Source organism: Ovis canadensis, chromosome 6 (genome assembly GCF_042477335.2).
Source record: "Ovis canadensis isolate MfBH-ARS-UI-01 breed Bighorn chromosome 6, ARS-UI_OviCan_v2, whole genome shotgun sequence".
Lineage (NCBI taxonomy): Eukaryota > Metazoa > Chordata > Mammalia > Artiodactyla > Bovidae > Ovis > Ovis canadensis.
Genome location: NC_091250.1, coordinates 97,704,552 through 97,726,004, shown reverse-complemented (window position 1 = coordinate 97,726,004; position 21,453 = coordinate 97,704,552). Strand labels below are relative to the sequence as shown.

The following is a 21,453-nucleotide window of genomic DNA, read 5'->3' as shown; positions in this document are numbered from 1 at the left end:
TAAAACAAGCTCAAAGGCCCATTAAAGTGCCTATGTTTCACATACAGCATTATTATGTGTTCATAGACTTTAGATAACTTCCTTGATAGTCTGTTTGGATATTTTTAAATGGCTCAACTATAAATTTAGGGGGAGGAGCTTACATTTTGAATGGTCTTCAAATAAAACATCCACTTTAACTTTGCATCTCACTGTGAAGCTTTTGGCCCAACTGAAAGACTGATCTACTGACATTCCTCTAAATTTGCTTCAATCATTTGGAGCACGTTTTAATAGAAAGAAGCTGCTTTTAGATTTCTGGTGCCAAAACATTTCAGGGGAAAAAATAAAGATGAGCATCCACCTCTTTTCAAAATTGCATCACTGCCACTTTATTCTTTCATTTTTATTTCAAATATTTAAACAAAAACCAAATGCCATCAGCTAATCATTATGAGAAATTTATTGTGAATACAAACAAGGCGCTGGATATTAAAATTATTAAAGTTGATGAGCAGACCTGCCTCTTTTGGGTGTGGGTGAAAATCTAGTCTTTACAGTAGTTACTACGCACCAAATTAAATGAGATACCTTTCATTCTAAAATCACACTTTTTTGTAGAAGTTTTATTTGCAGTCTTTTTTTTTAATGCTAGTATACTAGAACTGCCCTTCAGATGGACCTCTTTGAAAAAAAAATGAATGAGAAAATTGAAGAAAAATAAAACAAGAGTAGACATAATAGAGATGAAATATGGAAAGTTGATTGTTTTCAACAGTTTTTCTAAATTATTTCTCAATGCAGCAGAACACAAGAAATTAAAATAATTTTAATTTAAAATATCCTGAAATTAATTTCACTGGAATTTCATATATCTGCATATCATATAATTTCTAAAACATAAAACATTCCATCAGTGAGATTGAGGAATTAAATCATCACTTCTTAAAGTATGCGACAATTCTCAATCGCCAAATTCCTTGACTCCCTGAAATCTCAGTCGTAGCTGCCTTCTCTGTGTTTGGACAGTCTGCCGTTTACTTAGAAGAAAACGTTGACAAATTATCTTATTCCAGCCGCCAAAGTATTGAAAGAATAGAGCGGGTTAGTAGCAGTAAGCGGTTAAAGGGTGTTAAATAAACTAGCCACAGACTCGCACAGCTTAGGAATGCTGGGCGGTGTAACAAGGTTGTTAATGCCACAAGCCTGAGGTGGGCAGCAGGCAGTCGGCCAAACCCACGGCCCCGCTCCTCTGAAGGCTGCCCGCTGAACTGGGGCTGGTTTCCCTCAGCCTCCCGGGAGCCCAGGTCTTGGCAGGCGTCATCAGGAGAATTCTTCGCCCTAATTATCCGCGGAGGAAGACTCGCCTCTCCGGACACTGTTAAGCAGCACTCACCGCGGCAGCCGCCCTCACCGCGGCAGCCGCCAGATTACTTCCCTCCGCGGGTGTGGGACTCCGCTTAAGCAGCTCACACTTACAGTAGACTCTCACTGGTGAGGCTGCGAGCAGCCGAGGGAGGGGGAGCCGGGAGGAGGAGGAGGGAGAAGGGTGGTAGGCGCAGAGCGGGAGGCTGAGGAGACGCCGGAGCTCCAGACTCAGCAGGAGCGCGCTGTGGCGGTGCAGTTCCGAGCTCGCCAGCCTGGCCGCGCACACACCGCCTCTTCCCCGAGCCGCGGGAGCCTCCGGGCTCCGGGCCGCCGCTGCCGCCGGTCCCTCCCTCGTCAGTGCTCAGCCCGCAGCTCTTTCCTTCTGCTGGCGTCTTTGAACTCTCCGGATCTTTTCCTCGGCTCGCCTTGCTTGTCTTTCTTTCCCCTACCCTGTTCCCCCCCCGCCCCCCCCAACTCATCTTCCTTTTTCCTTAGCCACCCTGCTTTTTTCTCCTCTTTTTATCGAGAATTTCTTCTTAAGATGACTTGTCGTCTTCACCTTCGCCCATTTCAGCCCTGAAGACTGAAAAGGAGCTTTTATCTCCCCCTCCTCTCCCTCCAGTGGCATTTCAAAGACCTCCATCCTTAAAAGTCTATAAAGAGGCACAGAACGGGACGCGGGACCTTCTCGACACCCTCGAGTCCAGTCCCGAACTACACTGTCCGCCGTCACTAGTATTTCATTTAACCCCAGTGGAGAGGAGGGTGTGGGGCTCTGGAAGCAAACTTCAGCCGTACGAGAAGCCCCGCGGTCCCCGCAAAGGGGCGAGCCGCGGGCCCGAAGGTGAAGGAGCCTACCGGGAACGGGGAGGAACCGCGAGCCTCTCTCGCCCCCTCCGCGAGGCGAGAGCTGTGGACTGAGCGGCGCGGGACAGCGGCGGCGGAGGCGGCGAGGACAAGATGTGGGGCTCGGGGCCCCGGGGTGCGGGACGCCGGGGGCCCCCCAGCACCCCTGCGTCCCTGGCCGGCTGCTCCTCCGCACCTCGCAGGGCGCCCCTCTGGACCTGCGTTTTCCTGTGCGCCGCGCTCCGGACCCTCCTGGCCAGCCCCAGCAACGAAGGTAAAGCCGTGGGGGTGGGGACCGCTGCGACCCGGGGCGGAGGAGCGAGGCGGGGCCTGGCCGCGCGGGTCCTGGCGAGCTAGACGCGGCCGCCGCGGCCGAAATAGCACCCCTCTTTCGGAACTAACATGGGTCGTCCGCTCTCGCTAGCCTTTTCCCTCCGGTTCTCAGCCGTCTCCACGCGTATTGTTTGACTTTAGCCGCGGAGCGCTCGGCGCGGAACCTGGCTGTGGACCTAGGCTGACTGAGGGGGCTGGGAAGTTGGAAGCCAGGAGGATAGAAGGCTCCGAGACCCGCGCCGGGAGGCTGGGTGCGGCTGGGTCCCAGTTGAAGCGCGTGGGGAAGTGGCATTTCGGGCTTTAAAGAGTGGGGACTGTTTGAAGCGCAGTGACGGGGATTTCGGGAGCGGTGGGGCTTTTAGAAACCGTTATTTGGGGCTGGGGCTGGGGAACGTGGTGGGGGTGGCTGGATGCTTTTATTTTGGGGTAAAGTGCCTTCTGGGAGCTGCTATTTAGGACATCGCCAGCTGCTATTCTAGGGTGGGTGGTAAGAGCTTTTATTTCTCGCCGGAGGGGGGATGGAGAAGGACGGACAGCGCCTCACACCGTGGAGGTGTGCCGCACTTTGGGGGTCGTATGATCACCCAGACGAAATGGAAGTCTGGAAGGTGGGATGCCGCGGGAGGCGGAGGGTTCGGGGGAGGGGAGTGTCGCCGCTTGGAAGGTGATGCTGGAACCCACCGAATCGGGTCTCCCCCACGTTTCCGAAAGGGAAAAGCTCCGCTCAGAATCCTAGAGTCCCCAGCTCTCTCCCTTATTCCTTATCCCGCGCTCCGGACCGAGAAGACTGTCCCTGCCTTGCACCCGGAGAGGAGGGCCGGCACGGGAGCGGCACCTGAGCCGCGCTCCTGGCTCCCGGATCTAGGCTCAAACCGCTCCGCTCGCCGCCCTCGGCCTCCGGGTCAGCTCCGCCACATTCGCTCTTCTCCCGCGCCCGGACCGCGCAGCCCTCCAAGGTGGGGGCAGCATCTTAGATCCCATGTAGGTTACGAGAAGATGGGGTCTGGGTGGTCAGCTCCACCACGAAAACATCAAAAACCTTCCCACCTCGGCGGGAAGGTTGGGGTTTCGATTTGGAGCCCTGGGTGCCTCGAGTGAGGCACAGAACCTTAAAAATGCCCTTACATTCCTGGAGCATGGGACGCGGGACCAGAAAGATGAAGCAGCAGCGGCGGAGTCGTGTGTGTCCTCGTGACTTGCACGGGTCGTGTCTTGGCTGTAGGGGAAGGGGCTGAGCTGGTCTCGGAGCGCTGCCAGCTTCCTAGGAACCGTGTGAAAAACAGGAAGGATCAATACTCCTCTCCGCACCCCATGAGCTGTCTTTACCCTCCAAATTTGTTTTTAGAAATCTGATTTAGGGGTTATATGTAGCTCGATCTATCTGTCCATCTATCTATCTGCCTACCTACACGTCTGCTTACCTGCCTACAATACCCCATGCTTAACACAAGCAGTCTGCATTTTTAACCTCCCTGGTAAAGTTGAAAAAGTGTTTTCTGAAGTCGTGTCCTTTTTTTAGTATGTTAGAAGTCCGGAGAATTATGACAGGGTTAGGAGTCCTTTTATGAACTGTCTTACTCTATTGAAAGGGGCAACCTGGTTTGGATTTAAAGAGTGATAGTAGTATCATTTTATTCTTTCGTGTGTTCCCGTTATGTTTCTTTCTTCCTTTTTTCCCCTGGGTATTATGAGGGAAAGGGCTTATGCAGAGGTGTAAAGGAGTAGTAGCTCTTGGCTAGAGAAAGGGAAGAAATGAAGTCTCAGGGAGGGTGGCGCTAAATGGGAATAAGGGTCCAGACTACAGAGAGAAGAGGTAAAAGGAAATGGAGGGAAGCAGGGAAGTAGAATAGGTCTCCTGTGGTGTTGTAAGAAGACCTGGAGTCTTGTGGAAGGTAGACTGGCTGACATCACGGACTTAATACCCACAGGTTGTGCTGTCCTTACCTAGCGAGTGGAACAGTAAAATTTGGGCTTCAGTGAGATGAGGATTGTAGGGGTCTAACCAACAGTGAGTGGTACTTTACCAGCCAGTGTTCTGAAAACAGTAGAAATAAAAGCATGTCTGTTGTTTGGGGCACATTTTGTAACTACACTATTTTACATAATTAGAAATAAAATGTTACAATTTTACATGTACATATATATGTGTATGTATTTGTATATTTCATCTGCTTCATCCCTTCTCTGCCCAACAGTTTTCTGTTAGTGTTATGCCAGACTTCTTATTAATATGTTCTTTTTGTTTCTCCATGATACTGCTAGTCTAATCAAAGAACAAGAATATAAGATATTTATAACAGCAATTTATTTATTTAAAGATTCAGATTGGAGTTTTCAAGTTTGCCTTTGATTGTTTTTGAAGGAACTTTGAAAGAAAGATTTTATGTATGCACTAACGCTTTTAAAAACTTGTTCTGTACTTTGCTTTCTGCAACCTATAGATGCTTTGTGACTTCTCAGACTGTAGTGTATCTATCCATTATATATGTGTATGTTATTAATGCTCCCGTTATGCGATGAAAAGAAATCAAGTCAGGTAGAAATAAATGGAAGTTTACTTTTATAATTGGTACTCAGTCATGTTTAATATTTAAGTTTGGTTGACATAAATAAACAAAATTGAACAAAAAAAGTCAAATTTATATCTAGAATCTTGGACTGATATGAAATAAATGTTAAAATACACTGGGTAATAGAAATAAGAGGAAAATTTACCCTTTAGCCTGAACTCTATGATAGGGTAAATATATCTTTAGTTGTCTTACTACACATTTTAGGCATGAATACATATGGAAGAAGCCTTTGAGCTACAGTATAACACACACGACTTTTATTGTAGAATAATGCAGAGGCATATAAAAGGCAAAACATTTCTCTAAGATTGATCAGGCAGGACAAATATTAGCAAGTGTATCAACAAGTGAAAAATTTAATAGATTTAGTAAGTAAAGGAAGCGTGTCCACTGTTATGAATATTAGAGGTGGCCCTGAACTTATTCAGTAACTGCCACTTTTTGCTGTTGAGAGATATATTTGTAAACAAGCATTATTTGACAAGTGCTTTTCGCAGCAGGGATTCTTGGCCAATTACTGCTGAACAGCTCTGCATTGAAAATGATTCACCCGCAGTGAATCAAGCTTGATTCATTGAAGCTACAGTTAGTAATGTCCCAGTAAAGTGCTTCTGACAGTTGTCAGCAGTTTGTATTTGAAAAGTCCAGTTTCTTGTCTCTGAATGTTTTGTATGTTTGAGGAAGTGGGATGGAGGGACTCTGAGGGAGAAAAAAAAAAAAAACACCACATGAGGGGAAAAATTGAGGAGGGGTGCTGAACTGTTTGAAAAACAGTCATAAAATTGTAGATGCTTTCAGTGGAAATAAAGAAAAGGAAGAAAGTTTGTTTTAGGGTTTTTTCTTGGTTTATAATAGGACCAGGCCCATAAAACGATTGGACGACATAATAGATTTGTAAAACTAAATGGCTTTGTTGTGTGGCCTTGTCATCCGGTTGTAATTCATTTCCTTTTAGATAAAGAGGCAGGACCCCACAGAAAAACGACAGTAAAATTATTCCCTCACCAGGATGCTACTGAAGGAAAAAAGAGCCATTACCCCTGTTTGAATCGTAGATTGTTGGAACTAGGAAGGCACCGTGTAGAGTTTTGGCTTTTTGCTTTATAAACCTTGAATAGGGAGCAGAAGGTTGGGTCTTGAAATTTTAAGCCTTTTTTTGAGGTAGACAAAGATCTTCTTGGGTGTCAGGGTGACATGTAAGAGGATTTCATATCCTCATATAAGGCGGGGAAAAGGTTGAACAATTTCTGCATTTCTAATGGTTGCTCTCCTTTGATTGAAACTATTTTTATTAAAATATTGTCATTTGTAAATATTATTAGTTCTTTAGCTAAGTCCACATAGGATATAGATAGTATGGGAAGAGGATTCTTTTTTTTTTTTTAATGCTTAGAAATGTGTTAGTTGCCATTATTTTATATTATTAACATTCTGCTTTACAAAATGTGATCCTTTGGCGTTTTCTACATGAAATATCAAAATGAGATGATATAGCTATTTATAGACAAAACAATCCCAAAACATTTAATTAAACATTAGACTTTATTCATTGTTGCTACTGCAGAGAAAATGTCAGTTCTTTAGTTATTTTCACTACAGTTTTGTTGATTGACTTGACCACTTAAATCTCCTTTGTTTGGTGTGCTTTTTTTAGGTATTTTCTTGAGTGACCAATTTATTTCTCTTTCATTTAGAAGAAACCTTTTTACCTTTGACTATAAAAATAGGATATGATGTACATGATTAACGATAACAAAACATGATTAACATGATAACATGATTAACAAAAATAACGATAGTTATTTTACCTTTTATGAGTCAAATGTTCTTTTTCAAAAAATATGTTCTTATTATCTTAAAGAAAAAACTGTTGTAAAAATTGATTCTTTATGCTTTATTTTTTCAAATTAAATTAGCAGATATATTTTATTTTATTAAAGAATAACTTAAACTTAAGTTAGCAAAGGTATGTAATCATTCAAAGATGATTATGATATTTTTAACAATCTTAAAATAACTTTTACTATAGTTTTCACGAAGCAACAAAATTAACTGAAGTTCCAATATTCAGCCTTGCTTGTAAATCATTAAAAATTGATTGCAGTCTTTGTCCTTTTGTTTTCTTTCCAGAAACAGTGATATTAACTATAAAAGCAGTATGAGAAATGTAAATTGTTACAATAGAGATTCAGTGATTCTTGCTGTTCTAGTATCTCTGGCGGGTAGGTGTTTATAGAGAGTAGTTCCTACTGTTATGTTTTACTGGGTAAATGCATATTTAGTTATTTAATCAAAATGTATATAATCAGTTGGATTGGTAGTGATTTCTTCAAAGGTGTTATCCTAATCTATTGTATGCATAAACACTCCTAATGGTATTTTTAATTGACACTAAAAAATGTATCATATATTCTATCACAGACTAAATGGTACACTTACGTTTCTATAAATGTTTACAAAGGTTGCTTAAAAAATAATTTTATTTTTTAAAAATAAATAGATTTAATAAATAAGTAAATAAATAGATTTAAAGGTTCATATTTTTACAAAAAGTTTAACAAAATGTAACTTTCAAATAATAAACCAAATAAATTTATTCAGTAAGATATATTTAATATAAGAATGAATAACTGGAGATTCTCTGATCTGTTCATAACACTTTTGAAAGTATTATTATATAGGAATTAGAAAACTGGAAGGTTGGATAGTTATTCACTGTGAAAATCTTAACTGAATTGTTAGTTCTACTGAAAATGTTTAAATCAAAATATAAATGACCCATTTTTAAGTATTTGTTTTTTAACTTCCAAAATAGCATGAATACTTAGGGGGTCTCCCTTTATCATATGTTCACTTTTCCTGTTTTAGGTTCTGACTCTCTAGACGTTTGTTTGTTCAGAGTTAGTGAAATAGGTTTTAAAGTGTTTGAACAAGAAAAAAATTGACTTTTGAATAAGAAAAATGATTTAAGAATTTTAAATCCAAATTTTGGACAACAGCTCATTTTTTTATAATATATTTTGGTAACATAGACAAGGTGTTGTAACAGAGAACTTTTCACAAAAATAGTACGGTCTGATGTCATAAATTGTACTAGAAATAGCTATTTATAGATCAAACTACAAACAGTGGTACAGGTATTCCTGAGTATTAAAATTCAGTTGGAATTTACATTTTTCTTTTGACACTGGAGTTTCAGGTGTATAGGTTTTGTTCATTTCCCTCATTCTAATCACATAAAATAAGCAAAGGCTTTAATTTAAAGTTCATATTAAAACAACAGTAGAAAACACTTAATTGAATGATTTAAAACGTAATTCTAGTCAACGAATTTCATGAGAAATAGAGATTTTAAAATTCCCTTTAACTTACTTCATTATCATCTTAAAAATTTCTTAGCTTGTATAATGTTATTGTAAAGCAAAAAGTAAATAAAAAGAAACACTGCAAGGTACATAAGAACTGTCTGGTGAAACGTGGGGATTTATGATCTTTCATTTTTTTCCCCAAAGTTCAAGTTTGTCGTCTAGTATCTCTAATGAGAATTCCATGTGTTGCAAAACTGTAATTTAGTAAGTGCACTACTTGGAGTTTTTGAAAACTCGGTGGCTTAGCATGATGAGTTTTATTACCAGCTGCCATTTTTTGTTGGTATAATTTTTAATGATTTTTTTAATCTTTAGCAACTTAAAGAAAACATAAAGAGACCTTTCTGTCATTTAAAACATGCTCAAAAATCCTTTTTAAAAATGTGTGTGACTTTTGTTTTTAGGATCTCATTGACAAGCTTTATTCTAGGTTGTTTTTCCTGTAGATTCCATAACCTTTAGTCTCTGGTCAGTTTGTGTGGTACTTTAATAATATCATCTAAACTATTTCTTAAACTCTTGGAATATACAAAACTTCATTGATCAGAAGTTGACCCTCAGTCATGCATTCCAGTGATTCAATGTTCATGGCTTTATTGCTATACATTTATCAAGCAGAGTGCAGATACTTGGCCTGATGATTGTGGTTTGTGCACATGGACTACTTATGGGGTATGTGTTAAGATTGTGGTGAAGCTTTTCAAAAGAAAGGGTAGGGAGGGATGTCAAGATGGTATCACTATGAGCTTGATATTAATAAAAGTACTTGGGTTTTATTTTTTATAACACTAAAAAATACCATAATTGCATGCAAACACACACACAGACAGACAAATATACATTCTATTTTGACATTTGCTTTACTGACTCTGAATATATAAACCCCAGCCTCATGGAAAAAAGAAATAACTTTGGTTCATTTTATTTCATTCATTTAGTTCTGTTTCTTTTATTTCTCTGTAAGTTCCACAGTTTTGTTGAGTCATGCCAAATACTTGTGGCATTAAACACCCCACAGATGAAATAATTGGGATTAAAGTGTTTGTGATGATTCTAATTCTGTTACAGTTGCTGGACTATTGCCCAGGCTGTCTTCTTCATCCATCACACACATCTTTGGTTCTAACTAACTGGGCTCCTAACTTTGTTAAGTAAATGATCTTGTTAAAAAAAAAAAAAGAAATCAAAGAGCCAAAACCAGAGGGTTGAAATGTTTTGCATATGCTTTGTGAGAAAATGTTCCTACTTGGAAACATGTTTCCGGCTAAGTATTGGAAGATTTAGAGAAAATACAGTCTGTTCTTTTACTCAGAGATGGGTAGTGTCTTTTATCTTCTATGATAATTTCACACTCTTTTCATCTGTCACATCTCCTTTTTCCCTTTCCCACTCTGTTTCTCTTTCTTTATCTCATTTTCCTCCTTTCTTTTTTTCTCTCTCCCTCTTTCCTTCCCTCCTCCCCTGTCAGATACTCCATTTATGCAAAGTCAGAGCAAAATAAGGGAGTATTAGCTCATCTGTGCCTGTGAGTTCCAATACCTCCAAGGAAGTAGGGGTGATCAGACAATATAGTCTTCTGTTAAATAAATCATGGGACACAGTCGTTAATGTTAAAGAGTAGATTGTAGCAAACCAAGTTGTGTATTTTTTACAGGACTCTTAAGTCAGAAGTACAGTAGTTAAGGGTATCGGTCAGTTTTGTGCTACTGCTACAGTCTATAAGGTTGCAAAGAGTTGGACATGTTCTTTGGAAGGAATGATGCTAAAGCTGAAACTCCAGTACTCTGGCCCCTCAGGAGAAGAGTTGACTAATTGGAAAGGACTCTGATGCTGGGAGGGATTGGGGGCAGGAGGAAAAGGGGACGACCGAGGATGAGATGGCTGAATGACATCACCAACTCGATGGACGTGAGTCTGAGTGAACTCCAGGAGTTGGTGATGGACAGGGAGGCCTGGCGTGCTGCGATTCATGGGGTCACAAAGAGTTGGACACGACTGAGCGACTGAACTGAACTGAAGCAACTAACACACACACACACAGCTCAATTAATTATTTTGCACTGACTGCCTCTTCCTGTTCAAAAATGCTTGTTAATGTCTTTTCTGTGGAAAGACAAACTCAGCAGGTAGACCGGGCTGGCACCAGTTCAGCACAGCAGTCCACAGCAGGCCCTCTCTGTGAGCCAAGCTGTAGCTTTTACCCAGAGCCCTGGCCTGTGTGCTGACTGGACAGGTGGGCCCACTGGTCCATTTTTTGGAAGATGACAGAGATCTTGCTTCTCTCTACACCCTAGGCAGTGTATTGAGGCTCCTAAAGGAGGAACAACCAGCCTTCTGAGAAAAGTGGAAAATACTTGGGAACTGCTATGTGTGAAGGATTTTAAACATCATATTTGATTTTTCTGGAAGTAGGGGTGGAAGTAGAAACAAAAGAACCATTTAATATTGCAGGTTTGCAGTCACCTTTTTTTATTTATTCATTTTATTCAAGCCTGAAAAATGAAGCAGGGAAAGGATTAAATGGCATGGACTTAAAGAAAAATAAATGAAAAGATAAAACAAAACCAAACTTCTGGCTTTGAAATCCAAAAAGAAACTAGTTTTGTTTTGGGATTTTGTTTTTTGTATTTTGTTGGTTGCTTTTTTTTTTTTTTTAAATCTCCATCATTTCCCGTCTGAATTCTATGGACAGTTATTTTCTTCTTCTTCTTCTTCTTTTTTAGTCTCAGTTCATTAATCTACAGTATGGTACTGCTTCACATAATTGTTGTGGAGAATAGACAGACAGAGATAATTTTCTAATTGGTGAGCAGTACACATGTGCAAGTTGTGGGAATGTGGCTGGTTAGAATGCTGCAGAGTCCATATATGTTAATGCTTTTCTTGCCAGGAAAGCGGTAGAATATAGGGAACATCTAGAGCAGCAGTTTAATGGATTTAAGTTTATACTGTATGAGGAATCATCCTTAAGGAAAGGAGTACAAAAAATGTTAGTTCTGCAAATGTAGCAGAAATATGGACTTAATGAATACTTTGCTGGTCTCAGTGACATGGAAGTGACCCATGTCATTGAGGGCCCTGTAACTTAATTTTAATGAACTTTGGAGTAACTACTTCTCACCAGGTAGTACAAAATTGGAACATGTGAAGACCATGAAACAAGCCCTACTATGTGTGAGTGTTCTTGAATCATCCATGTCAGATTCCACATACTAAAAATTAAATGTTAACACTTAATTTTCACTTGTGAAAATAATGTGCAGAGTATGTATGTTGCCTAGTAAAATTCCTAGAGCAAAACAGGTATACAACAAATGTTAATCCCTTTGGTTTCCCCACTCCTAAATGTGAGCTATTTGAGATAAGTTTCCAGAATCTCAGATTAGTGTCTTCCTTGCATTGGAATGGAATCTGGGACAGGAAAACAATCTAGTAAAAGGAACTGCATATGCAGATTTTCCATAGATCTAAAAATCGGTCACATGATGTCCTAATTTTCAGCTGGTTTGCTAATTATGTAATATTGAATACTGGGATTTGGTTAGGAAGCAAAGCAAAAATCATCAGTTCAGAGATCATGGTTGTAAATGTTGCCTTTTACCTGATTATTCCTCAAGGAGAGGTCAGATTTTTTTTTTTTTTTTTACATTTCTTCTTTTTAAAATTTTGAACTTACTTATTTTTAATTGAAGGATAAATGCTTTACAGAATTGTGTTAGTTTCTGCCAAACATCAACATGTTTCTTACTAGCCACGGATGTATCAAGAGATATCTTCAAATGTTTAGATATTTACTACTAGCATAAAAAGTTATAGTATTTAATATAATATATAATGTATGTTTTAAGTGACCTTTAGGATGCTATGCAAGTGGATAATTGAGAGACTTAAATACTTAAAAGTTTCCTGAAACATGTCTGACACTATAGTTTGCCACCTCTATTTTGGTTTGAAATATATAATTTTCTGATCTGTTTGATTATACTCAGAGTTTAAAATACTACTTGAAAACACTACCTTTCACATATTCATAAAGGTTTTACTACAATTCTGTGAAGACTTATCTTTTTTATATAGGTAACATGAGCAGATATAAGAAAGTTTAGGATGCATTTTGGAAAGTTTAGGATGTATTTTGATCTCCTTATGAAAAGTATATGTGTATCTGCATGCATGAGTACACCCACCTATATAAAATAATTATAGTTAACATTATTGGTATACCACATACCAAACATTGTTTAAGTGGTTTATGTGAATTCTGATTTATTTTCCTCATGACAAGCCTAGTAAATATGTATTTTAATATTATTATTATTCCTATTGTACACATGAGGAAACTGAAACAGAGAACAGTTAAATAACTTGCCCAAGGTTACAAATCCAAAAGTGGTAGAAAGAGATGCAGTAGAAAGAGAAAGAGACGTGAGTTCGATCCCTGGGTGGGGAAGATCCCTTGGAGGAGAGCGAGGCAACCCACTCCAGTATTCTTGCCTGGAGAATCCCATGGACAGAGGTGCCTGGTGTCACAGAGTTGGACACAACTGAAGTGACTTAGCATGCTGGAAATCTGCATTCAAACCCAGACAGTCCAACTCCAGTTCTGCTCTTGTTGACTCCCCTTAAAAAGGGGAGTCTATTGATGATACCCAGTGACTCTTGCCCTCACCATCCAAATAATGGCCCATATCACAGACAGTGGGAAGTAGAGTAAAGGTTCATACAAAAATTCACATGGAGTCCTGAGGCTGTTTGTTCACATGTTCAGTCATCCTTCTAATTCCACCCCCTGCCGCCCCACTAAATACTTGATCTTGTCATCAGACTCTTAAGCACTGATTGACCCCGATGTTGACATCTCCTCTCCATTGCCCACTAGCACAAGGGAAAGATCCCTTCCTCCACATTGAGTGAGTGAGTGAAGTTGCTCAGTCGTGTCCGACTCTTTGCGACCCCATGGACTGTAGCGTACCAGGCTCCTCCCTCCATGGGATTCTCCAGGCAAGAGTACTGGAATGGGTTGCCATTTCCTTCTCCAGGCGATCTTCCCAACCCAGGGATTGAACCAGGGTCTCCCGCATTCCAGGCAGACACTTTAACCTCTGAGCTACCAGGGACTCTTTTTTATTTTAGGCCACGTATTTTTTAGTTTTTAAATTTTTTTCTCTTACTTCCTTGTGTAAGCAGCCCAATTCTCAAACCCCAGACCAGGCTGCACTTTAGACCTAACTCTGTATACCTGTAATCCCATTCAGAAACTCTCCCGACAGCTTTTTTCCCTCCTTGTATACATAGCAATATTAAATATTTTATAATTAGTTTTCTATAGTTTATGTTATTAAAATGCTTTATAGTTCACAAAATGTGTTAACCTACCTCATTCCATGAGAATCTCATAAAAAATCCTGTAGGATAGGTTAGATAAATCATTCCTATAAACAAAGGAACTGAAACAAGATAATTTGATCTAGTAAAAAATTAGAACCAATTTAAAAGCCAAAGTCTCATAACTGCAGAATTCAGCATTCCACTTTAAGAGGGAGTGGGGCAGGCTGGTTTAAGAGTTCACTTTCATCAAGAGGCTTTTTAGTTCCTCTTCTTCAATTTCTGCCATAAAGGTGGTGTCATCTGCATATCTGAGGTTATTGATATTTCTCCCGGCAGTCTTGATTCCAGTTTGTGCTTCATCCAGCCCAGTGTTTCCCATGATGTACTCTGCATATAAGTTAAATAAGCAGGGGGACAATATATGGCCTTGACGTACTCCTTTTCCTATTTGGAACCAGTCTGTTGTTCCATGTCCTGTTCTAACTGTTGCTTCCTGACCTGCATATAGGTTTCTCAAGAGGAAGATCAGGTGCTCTGATATTCCCATCTCTTTCAGAATTTTCCACAGTTTATTGTGATCCACACAGTCAAAAGCTTTGGCATATTCAATAAAGCAGAAGTAGATGTTTTTCTGGAACTCTCTTGCTTTTTCCATGATCCAGTGGATGTTGGCAATTTGATCTCTGGTTCCTCTGCCTTTTCTAAAACCAACTTGAACATCTAGAAGTTCATGGTTCACGTATTGCTGAAGCCTGGCTTGGAAAATTTTGAGCATTACTTGAGATGAGTGCAGTTGTGCTCTATGTTAGTTAGTACTGTCTAATATTTATTGTAAATGGAAATACCACAAGAGAAGCACTTGATTTTAGCTCAGTTACTCTAGCAGCCCTTATTTACTCCTTGGGTAAAGCCTTCAGCATCTCTTCAGTGTCCTCAGGATAAAATCTAAAGTCCTTGAGCCTGAGTTCACAGCTCTCAGTAACTTGTTCCTGGCCCACCTCTCCTGGCACTTCGTCCAAGTCCTTGCACTCCAGGCTCCTTTGGGGGAGCCAGGCTCTCAGTGCAGTTGGGTTCTGGGTGCCCAGTAGGAAACATTTCCTTCCCCAACCTAGGTAACCTTGGTCTTTATGCCTAATTGTAAATTATAAAGCGTTCTTTATAACAAACCCTGGGTCAGGAAGATCACCTGGACAAGGACATGGCAACCTACTTGAATATTCTTGCCTGGGAAAACCCATGGACAGAGAAGCCTGGGGGTCTGCAGTCCAAGGGGTCTCAAAGAGTATGACAGGACTGAGCAAGTAACACTTCACACTTTCACACAGGAAATAACTAGGATATTTCCAGTGGTCACTATCTCTTTATGTTGTAACCAACGACTGTTTTTCACCCTCTTTCTTATGACAAATTTTTAGAATTACTATGACGAGCCACAGTCAACCAACATAAAAACAACTTTTTCAGCTTTAAGAATGACTTATCTTACCTTTAGAAAAATGGTTAATGTAAAACATCTGTTTCTTAATCATTTAAATTTTTGGGGAGGGCATGAAATTTACTGTCATTTGTTTTAGAGTTCTGGATAATTTAAACTGTCACTTTATGAAGCACTTTAGATTTTCAACTTGGTAGGAATTCTTAAGATTGCAGGGAAAGGAGTAGTAAAATGCATACCATCAACTATGTGAACTGAATAACTTTAAAAATAGATTTATAAGTATAGCTTAGTTAATGTTTAGTTAGTGTGTCTAATTGTAACCAGGGTCTATTTAGGATATTTAATTGTCTATCCCCCTTGAACATTTTTTTTATTTACTCTAAAAATTCTAATTAATATATCAGAAGTGTCGATGGGTTAATATTGTATTCTACTGAGCTATGAATTCTTTGAACTGAATTTTTCTTCTAGATGGTAGGAATAATAATAACTGCTCTGAAAACTATTACCACATAATCTCCTTTAATTCTCACAACAACCCCATGAGTTGGCAGTTATTATTTCAGTTTACTGTGAGATTGGGTTGGGAAGAAATTAAGTAAATTGTCTTGGGTCCTACAACAAATAAATTGATAGGAAATAAATCAAGTGTGTTTGATGTGGAAGCTCTTAGTTGCACCCACAATCTAGAGATTCTGTTTAGTTCAGTTCAGTTCAGTCACTAAGTCGTGTCTGACTCTTTGAGACCCCATGGACTGCAGCATGCCAATCCTCCCTGTCCATCACCAACTCCCGCGATTTACTCTAACTCATGTCCATTATCAGTGATGCCATCCAAACGTCATCCTCTGTCGGCCCCTTTTCCTCCTGCCTTCAACCTTTCTCAGCATCAGGGTCTTTTCCAATGAGTCAGTTCTTCACATCAGGTGGCCAAAGTATTGGAGTTTCAGCTTCAGCATCAGTCCTTCCAATGAGTATTCAGGATTGATTTCCTTTAGGATAGACTGTTTGGATCTCCTTGCAGTCCAAGAAACTCTCAAGAGTTTTCTCCAACACTACAGTTCAAAAGCAACGATTCTTCGGTGCTCAGCTTTCTTTATAGTCCAACTCTCGTATCCATACATGACTACTGGAAAAATCATAGCTTTGACTAGATGGACCTTTGTTGGCAAAGTAATGTCTCTGCTTTTTAATATGCTGTCTATGTTGGTCATAACTTTTCTTCCAAGGAGGAAGCGTCTTTAAATTTCATGGCTGCTGTCACTATCTACAATTATTTTGGAGCCCCCCGAAATAAAGTCTGTCACTGTTCCCACTGTTTCCCCATCTATTTGCCATGAAGCGATGGTACCATATGCCATGATCTTAGTTTTCTGAATGTTGAGCTTTAAGCCAACTTTTTCATTCTTTTCACTTTCATCAAGAAGGTGTTTAGTTCTTCTTTTTCTGCCATAAGGGTAGTGTCATCTGCATATCTGAGGTTATTAATATTTCTCCCAGCGATCTTGATCCAGCTGTACTTCATCCAGACCAGTGTTTCTCATGATTACTGTGCCTATAAGTTAAATAAACAGGGTGACAAAAAAGCCTTGACATACTCCTTTTCCTATTTGGATCCAGTCTGTTGTTCCATGTCCAGTTCTAATTGTTGCTTCCTGACCTGCATACAGATTTCTCAAGAGGCAGGTAAGGTGGTCTGGTATTCCTATCTCTTTAAGAATTTCCCACAGTTTGTTGTAGTCCATGCAGTCAAAGGCTTTGGCATAGTCAATAAAGCAGAAGTAGATGTCATTCTGGAACTCTCTTGCTTTTTCGATGCGCCAACGGATGTTGGAAATTTGATCTCTGGTTTCTCTGCCTTTTCTAAATCCAGCTTGAACATCTGGAATTTCAAGGTTCACATACTGTTGAAGTCTGGCTTGGAGAATTTTGAGCATTACTTTACTAGTGTTTGAGATGAGTGCAATTGTGCAGTAGTTTGAGCATTCTTTGGCATTGCCTTTCTTTGGAATTGGAATGAAAACTGACCTTTTCCAGTCCTGTGGCCACTGCTGAGTTTTCCAAATGTGCTGGCATGTTGAGTGCAGTGCTTTCTCAGCATCATCTTTTAGGATTTGAAATAGCTCAACTGGAATTCCATCACCTCCAGTAGCTTTGTTCCTAGTTCCTACAGCCCACTTGACTTGGCATTCCATGATGTCTGGCTCTAGATTTGTGATCACACCATCGTGATTATCTGGGTCATTAAGATCTTTTTTGTGCAGTTCTTCTGTGTATTCTTGCCACCTCTTCCTAATATCTTCTGCTTCTGTTAGGTCCACACCATTTCTGACCTTGATTGTGCCCCTCTTTGCATGAAATGTTCTCTTGGTATCTCTCATTTTCCTGAAGAGATATCTAGACTTTCCCATTCTGTTGTTTTCCTCTATTTCTTTGCATTGATCGCTGAGGAAGTCTCTCTTATCTCTTCTTGCTATTCTTTGGAACTCTGCATTATGATGCTTGTATCTTTCCTTTTCTCCTTTGCCTTTTGCTTCTCTTCTATTCACAGCTATTTGTAAGCCCTCCTCAGACAACCATTTTGCCCTTTTGCATTACTTTTCCTTTGTGGTGGTCTTGATCCCTGCCTCCTGTACAATGTCATGAACCTCTGACCATAGTTCTTCAGGCACTCTGTCTATCAGATCTAATCCCTTGAATCTATTTGTTACTTCCACTGTATAATCGTAAGGGATTGACTTAGTTCATACCTGAATGATCTAGTGATTTTCTCTACTTTCTTCAATTTAAGTCTGAATTTGTCAATAAGAAGTTCATGGTCCATGCCACAGTCAGTTCCTGGTCTTGTTTTTGCTGACTGTGTAGAATTTCTCCATCTTTGGCTGCAAAAAAATATAATCAATCTGATTTCGGTATTGACCATCTAGTGATGTTCATGTGTAGAGTCTTATCTTACATATATTTAGCTAAATATGCCTAAATACTGCAATTTGTATTTTTATGCATACCATCATTCAAGGAAGGGATCATATTTTAGTACAAAACTACAAGTTTATAAAAAATCAATTAATGTAAGAATAATATGAGCAAAGTATATGGAGACATGGAAAACTTACATCAAGAAAATCTCAATATTGTCAATGCTAAAGCAGTTAAATAGAAAACAAACATGTTTTAAGGTATGGCGGTTTCATTTTCTGGCAGAAAATGTATCATTTCATCAGGAAAAAGCAGTTTTTTTTCCTGACTCTGGATTTTGAGAGAAGCTGGTCACAGTGTTGTTTATGTTTGGGGTATTGAACAATTCCATGAACAATAATTCTTAAAAATTTTCAAAATACCTGAAACTGATTTTCATCTAATAGGTTCTTATGTAAGTCATTGTTGAAACCCAAGGGCAAAATATTGAAAGTGATTTTCAAATTTCTTTTTTTTTAATAGCTGCAGAATTTCTCATTCAAAAGAAGTAATTGTGGAAGCCCAATACATGAAGCAGATAACAACAGAGTTGTCGGGTTTCCTGACTCTGTTTTTAGCTCTTCGCTCCCTTCATCTGCTTGTGCCTCTGAGACATCTCTTTAGAACCACAGGAGCCATTGTGGGCTCACTGTGAAAACCACTGTGTTAAAATAAAAAAGAATGTTGTATATAAGATCAGTGTGCTGTGATTCTGACTTACAGCTTTCTAACAATCTTTCTAAAAAAATAAGTTATAATGTCTGCTTTGAACCAATGGTTCCTAACCCAGAGGCACTCATTGGAGCCAACCTCAAAACATGGTTAAATATGTCATGCCTGGAACCTCCTATGCTCACTAAATCAAACTTCATTAAAGCAAATCCTGTGGAAATCTGGATGTTTAGAACATGAGAATTTATATATATGAATTTTAGAATATATGTATATATATATACTTCAGAAAATGCTATATAATTGGTTTCTATTATTAATCTCTAAAAGGAACATATGAAAATATGCTCAGACTAAAGGTCATTATATTATTATCAGATAACACTGTCTACAATAAGGACATGTGAAATGTTAGAGAATTGACATAGTAAATATCAAAGTTGAAAATTATTCTAACTGTGGTTTGGCACAAAGTCAGTGATAGAACCATTGATATCAGAACTAATCCCCAAACTGTATACTTTGATTAATATTTCCCCTTTACATTCCTAAATAATATTGCCTTCCTTTTGAATGTGTTCATATAAATCCCTGAATGCCAAATGTTAATTCTGATGATTAAACCATAAGAGAGTCTGAATTGCAGGATACAGCAGGATTATTTCATAGGTAGTATAAATTCAAGCTAGTGTCTATCCTCAGGGCTAAGCAACTGGAAGGTTGAATAATCAGCAAGATACTTCCTGTTTTATGCACTGATGTAACCCCAAGTAAAAAGTTAAGTGAAAGTTTTGGTCATACCTGACTATTTGCATCCCCATGGACTGTAGCCAGCCAGGCTCCTCTGTCCATGCGATTCTCCAGGCAAGAATACTAAATTGGGTAGCCATTCACTTTTGTGGAAGATCTTCCCAATCCAAGGATCAAACCTGGGTCTCTTGAATTGCAGGCAGATTCTTTACCATCTGAGCCTCAAGGGAAGTATCCCCAAGGATGAGAACATTTCTTAGTACTTACATAGATGCTTAATAATATTTGTGAAAAAATGAATGCTCATTCATTTCAGCTGTCCATAGAACTTGTATAGAAGTTAAAGCAGTGAACTAGACTTCTTCCTATTTATATATTATTTGCATTACATATAATTAGGTTGAAAATAATAAATCTCTTCAACAGTGACTTAAAATTTAGAGGGTTAAAAAATGTTTGAGGAAGAGGTTTCAGGGTAGATGTCTGGTGTTTGGGTTCAGTGGCTTAATGATATCAGGATAGGAATCATTATGTCTTTTTTCACTTTACTAACAAACATATTGCCTCATGGTTGACAGAAGGTCGGTGCACCTCCAAGCATCACATCCAGTTCAGAACAAGAGGAAGTGAAAGAGAAGAGTCAAGAATCATCTCAGCTGCACTATTCCTTCAGCTAAGACAACAAAACTTTTCCAAAAACTGACAAGAGAAATTTCAGACCTATGTAACAAGGCCCCACATTTCAGTGGAGGCTAAGATTATAGAAACATGAGGACTGTTATTTGCTAAGGCCAGTCATGACCCATTTTCTGGTGGACATATTACCACTCCAAACACAAGTGGGATTCTAATACCAGGGAAGGAGAAAGGATGTGAGTAATTAATGGGCATAAAATAACATCTGATAAAATACTTTTATCTTATTTTATTTTAGTTATCTTTTTCTTTTTTATATACACATTGTAAAAGGAGAAGTAGTCAACTACTAGGGTTATATTTTGACGAAAAATACATTTTAGGCACCAGATTAACTAGACAAGAATTATTGCTACTAGATCATCAATCTTAGTACTTGTAAAGGTACATAATTTATTGTATTTTTAAGAAATTATTTAAAATTGCTTTCCTGCTGTAATAAGTCTTGCTAGTTATTTTGAAATTGATAACTAAAGCTGGATACTAAAATGTTTATGTTAAGCCACCTAAAATTATTGGACACAATATTTGCTTTGCTTCTTTCTGTATTGCTTTATATTTTGACTTGTTTTTGAAAACAGATTATTATCCAAGGGTTTATTGTAATATATAAATATATATATATATGTATTATTTTCATTTTAGATAACAAAATTTTATTGTGTAGGGTTTACATCAGAATTCAGTTTTAACCAAGCCACGAGACTGACAGGGGGATAATGACTCAAGTTGCCAGCAAAAATTCGAGCCGCTTTTCATTTCACAATAAGACTGTTGGGCCATAGAATTGTTTGTGAATTTTTGAAATGCCATCATCACCTTAAAATTCAGACTGAATTTATGCAGATTTCTCTCTGTTTTAAGACATGTTCAGATCTAATCATCTTATCCTACCCTGAAGGCTAGAAAGCTAATTATTATATAGATTGTTTTGCAGTTTGGTATACTTTAGTCAAACATTAGGAGTAATTAGGGACTGGGGTAAGGATTCATTCCAAATGAGTCAGCTTTGCATACATTTTCCATTTTATGTATGCTTTTTAATATTTAATAAAAAGGTATATTTTGACAAACTTATACCCTGTTTTGTCCCAATGGCATGCTTAAAGCATAATGAATAATAAAATAAAAATTAAGAAGACAG

The 21,453-nt window shown here is 38.9% G+C and overlaps 1 protein-coding gene across 11 annotated transcripts in view; it reads left to right on the top strand.

The window, feature by feature from the left end:
• Positions 1-1,164: 1,164 nt before the first annotated feature.
• Positions 1,165-21,453, top strand: part of EPHA5 (EPH receptor A5) — a 408,801-nt gene continuing 388,512 nt past the window's right edge. For all 11 annotated transcript variants that reach the window (XR_011257780.1, XM_069594218.1, XM_069594217.1 and 8 more), the window contains exon 1: positions 1,165-2,467. Coding sequence is in view for 10 of the 11 variants with exons in the window: in XM_069594218.1 (XP_069450319.1) it covers positions 2,308-2,467 (160 nt within the window). In the remaining variant the exon portion in view is untranslated. The remainder of the gene's footprint in view (positions 2,468-21,453) is intronic.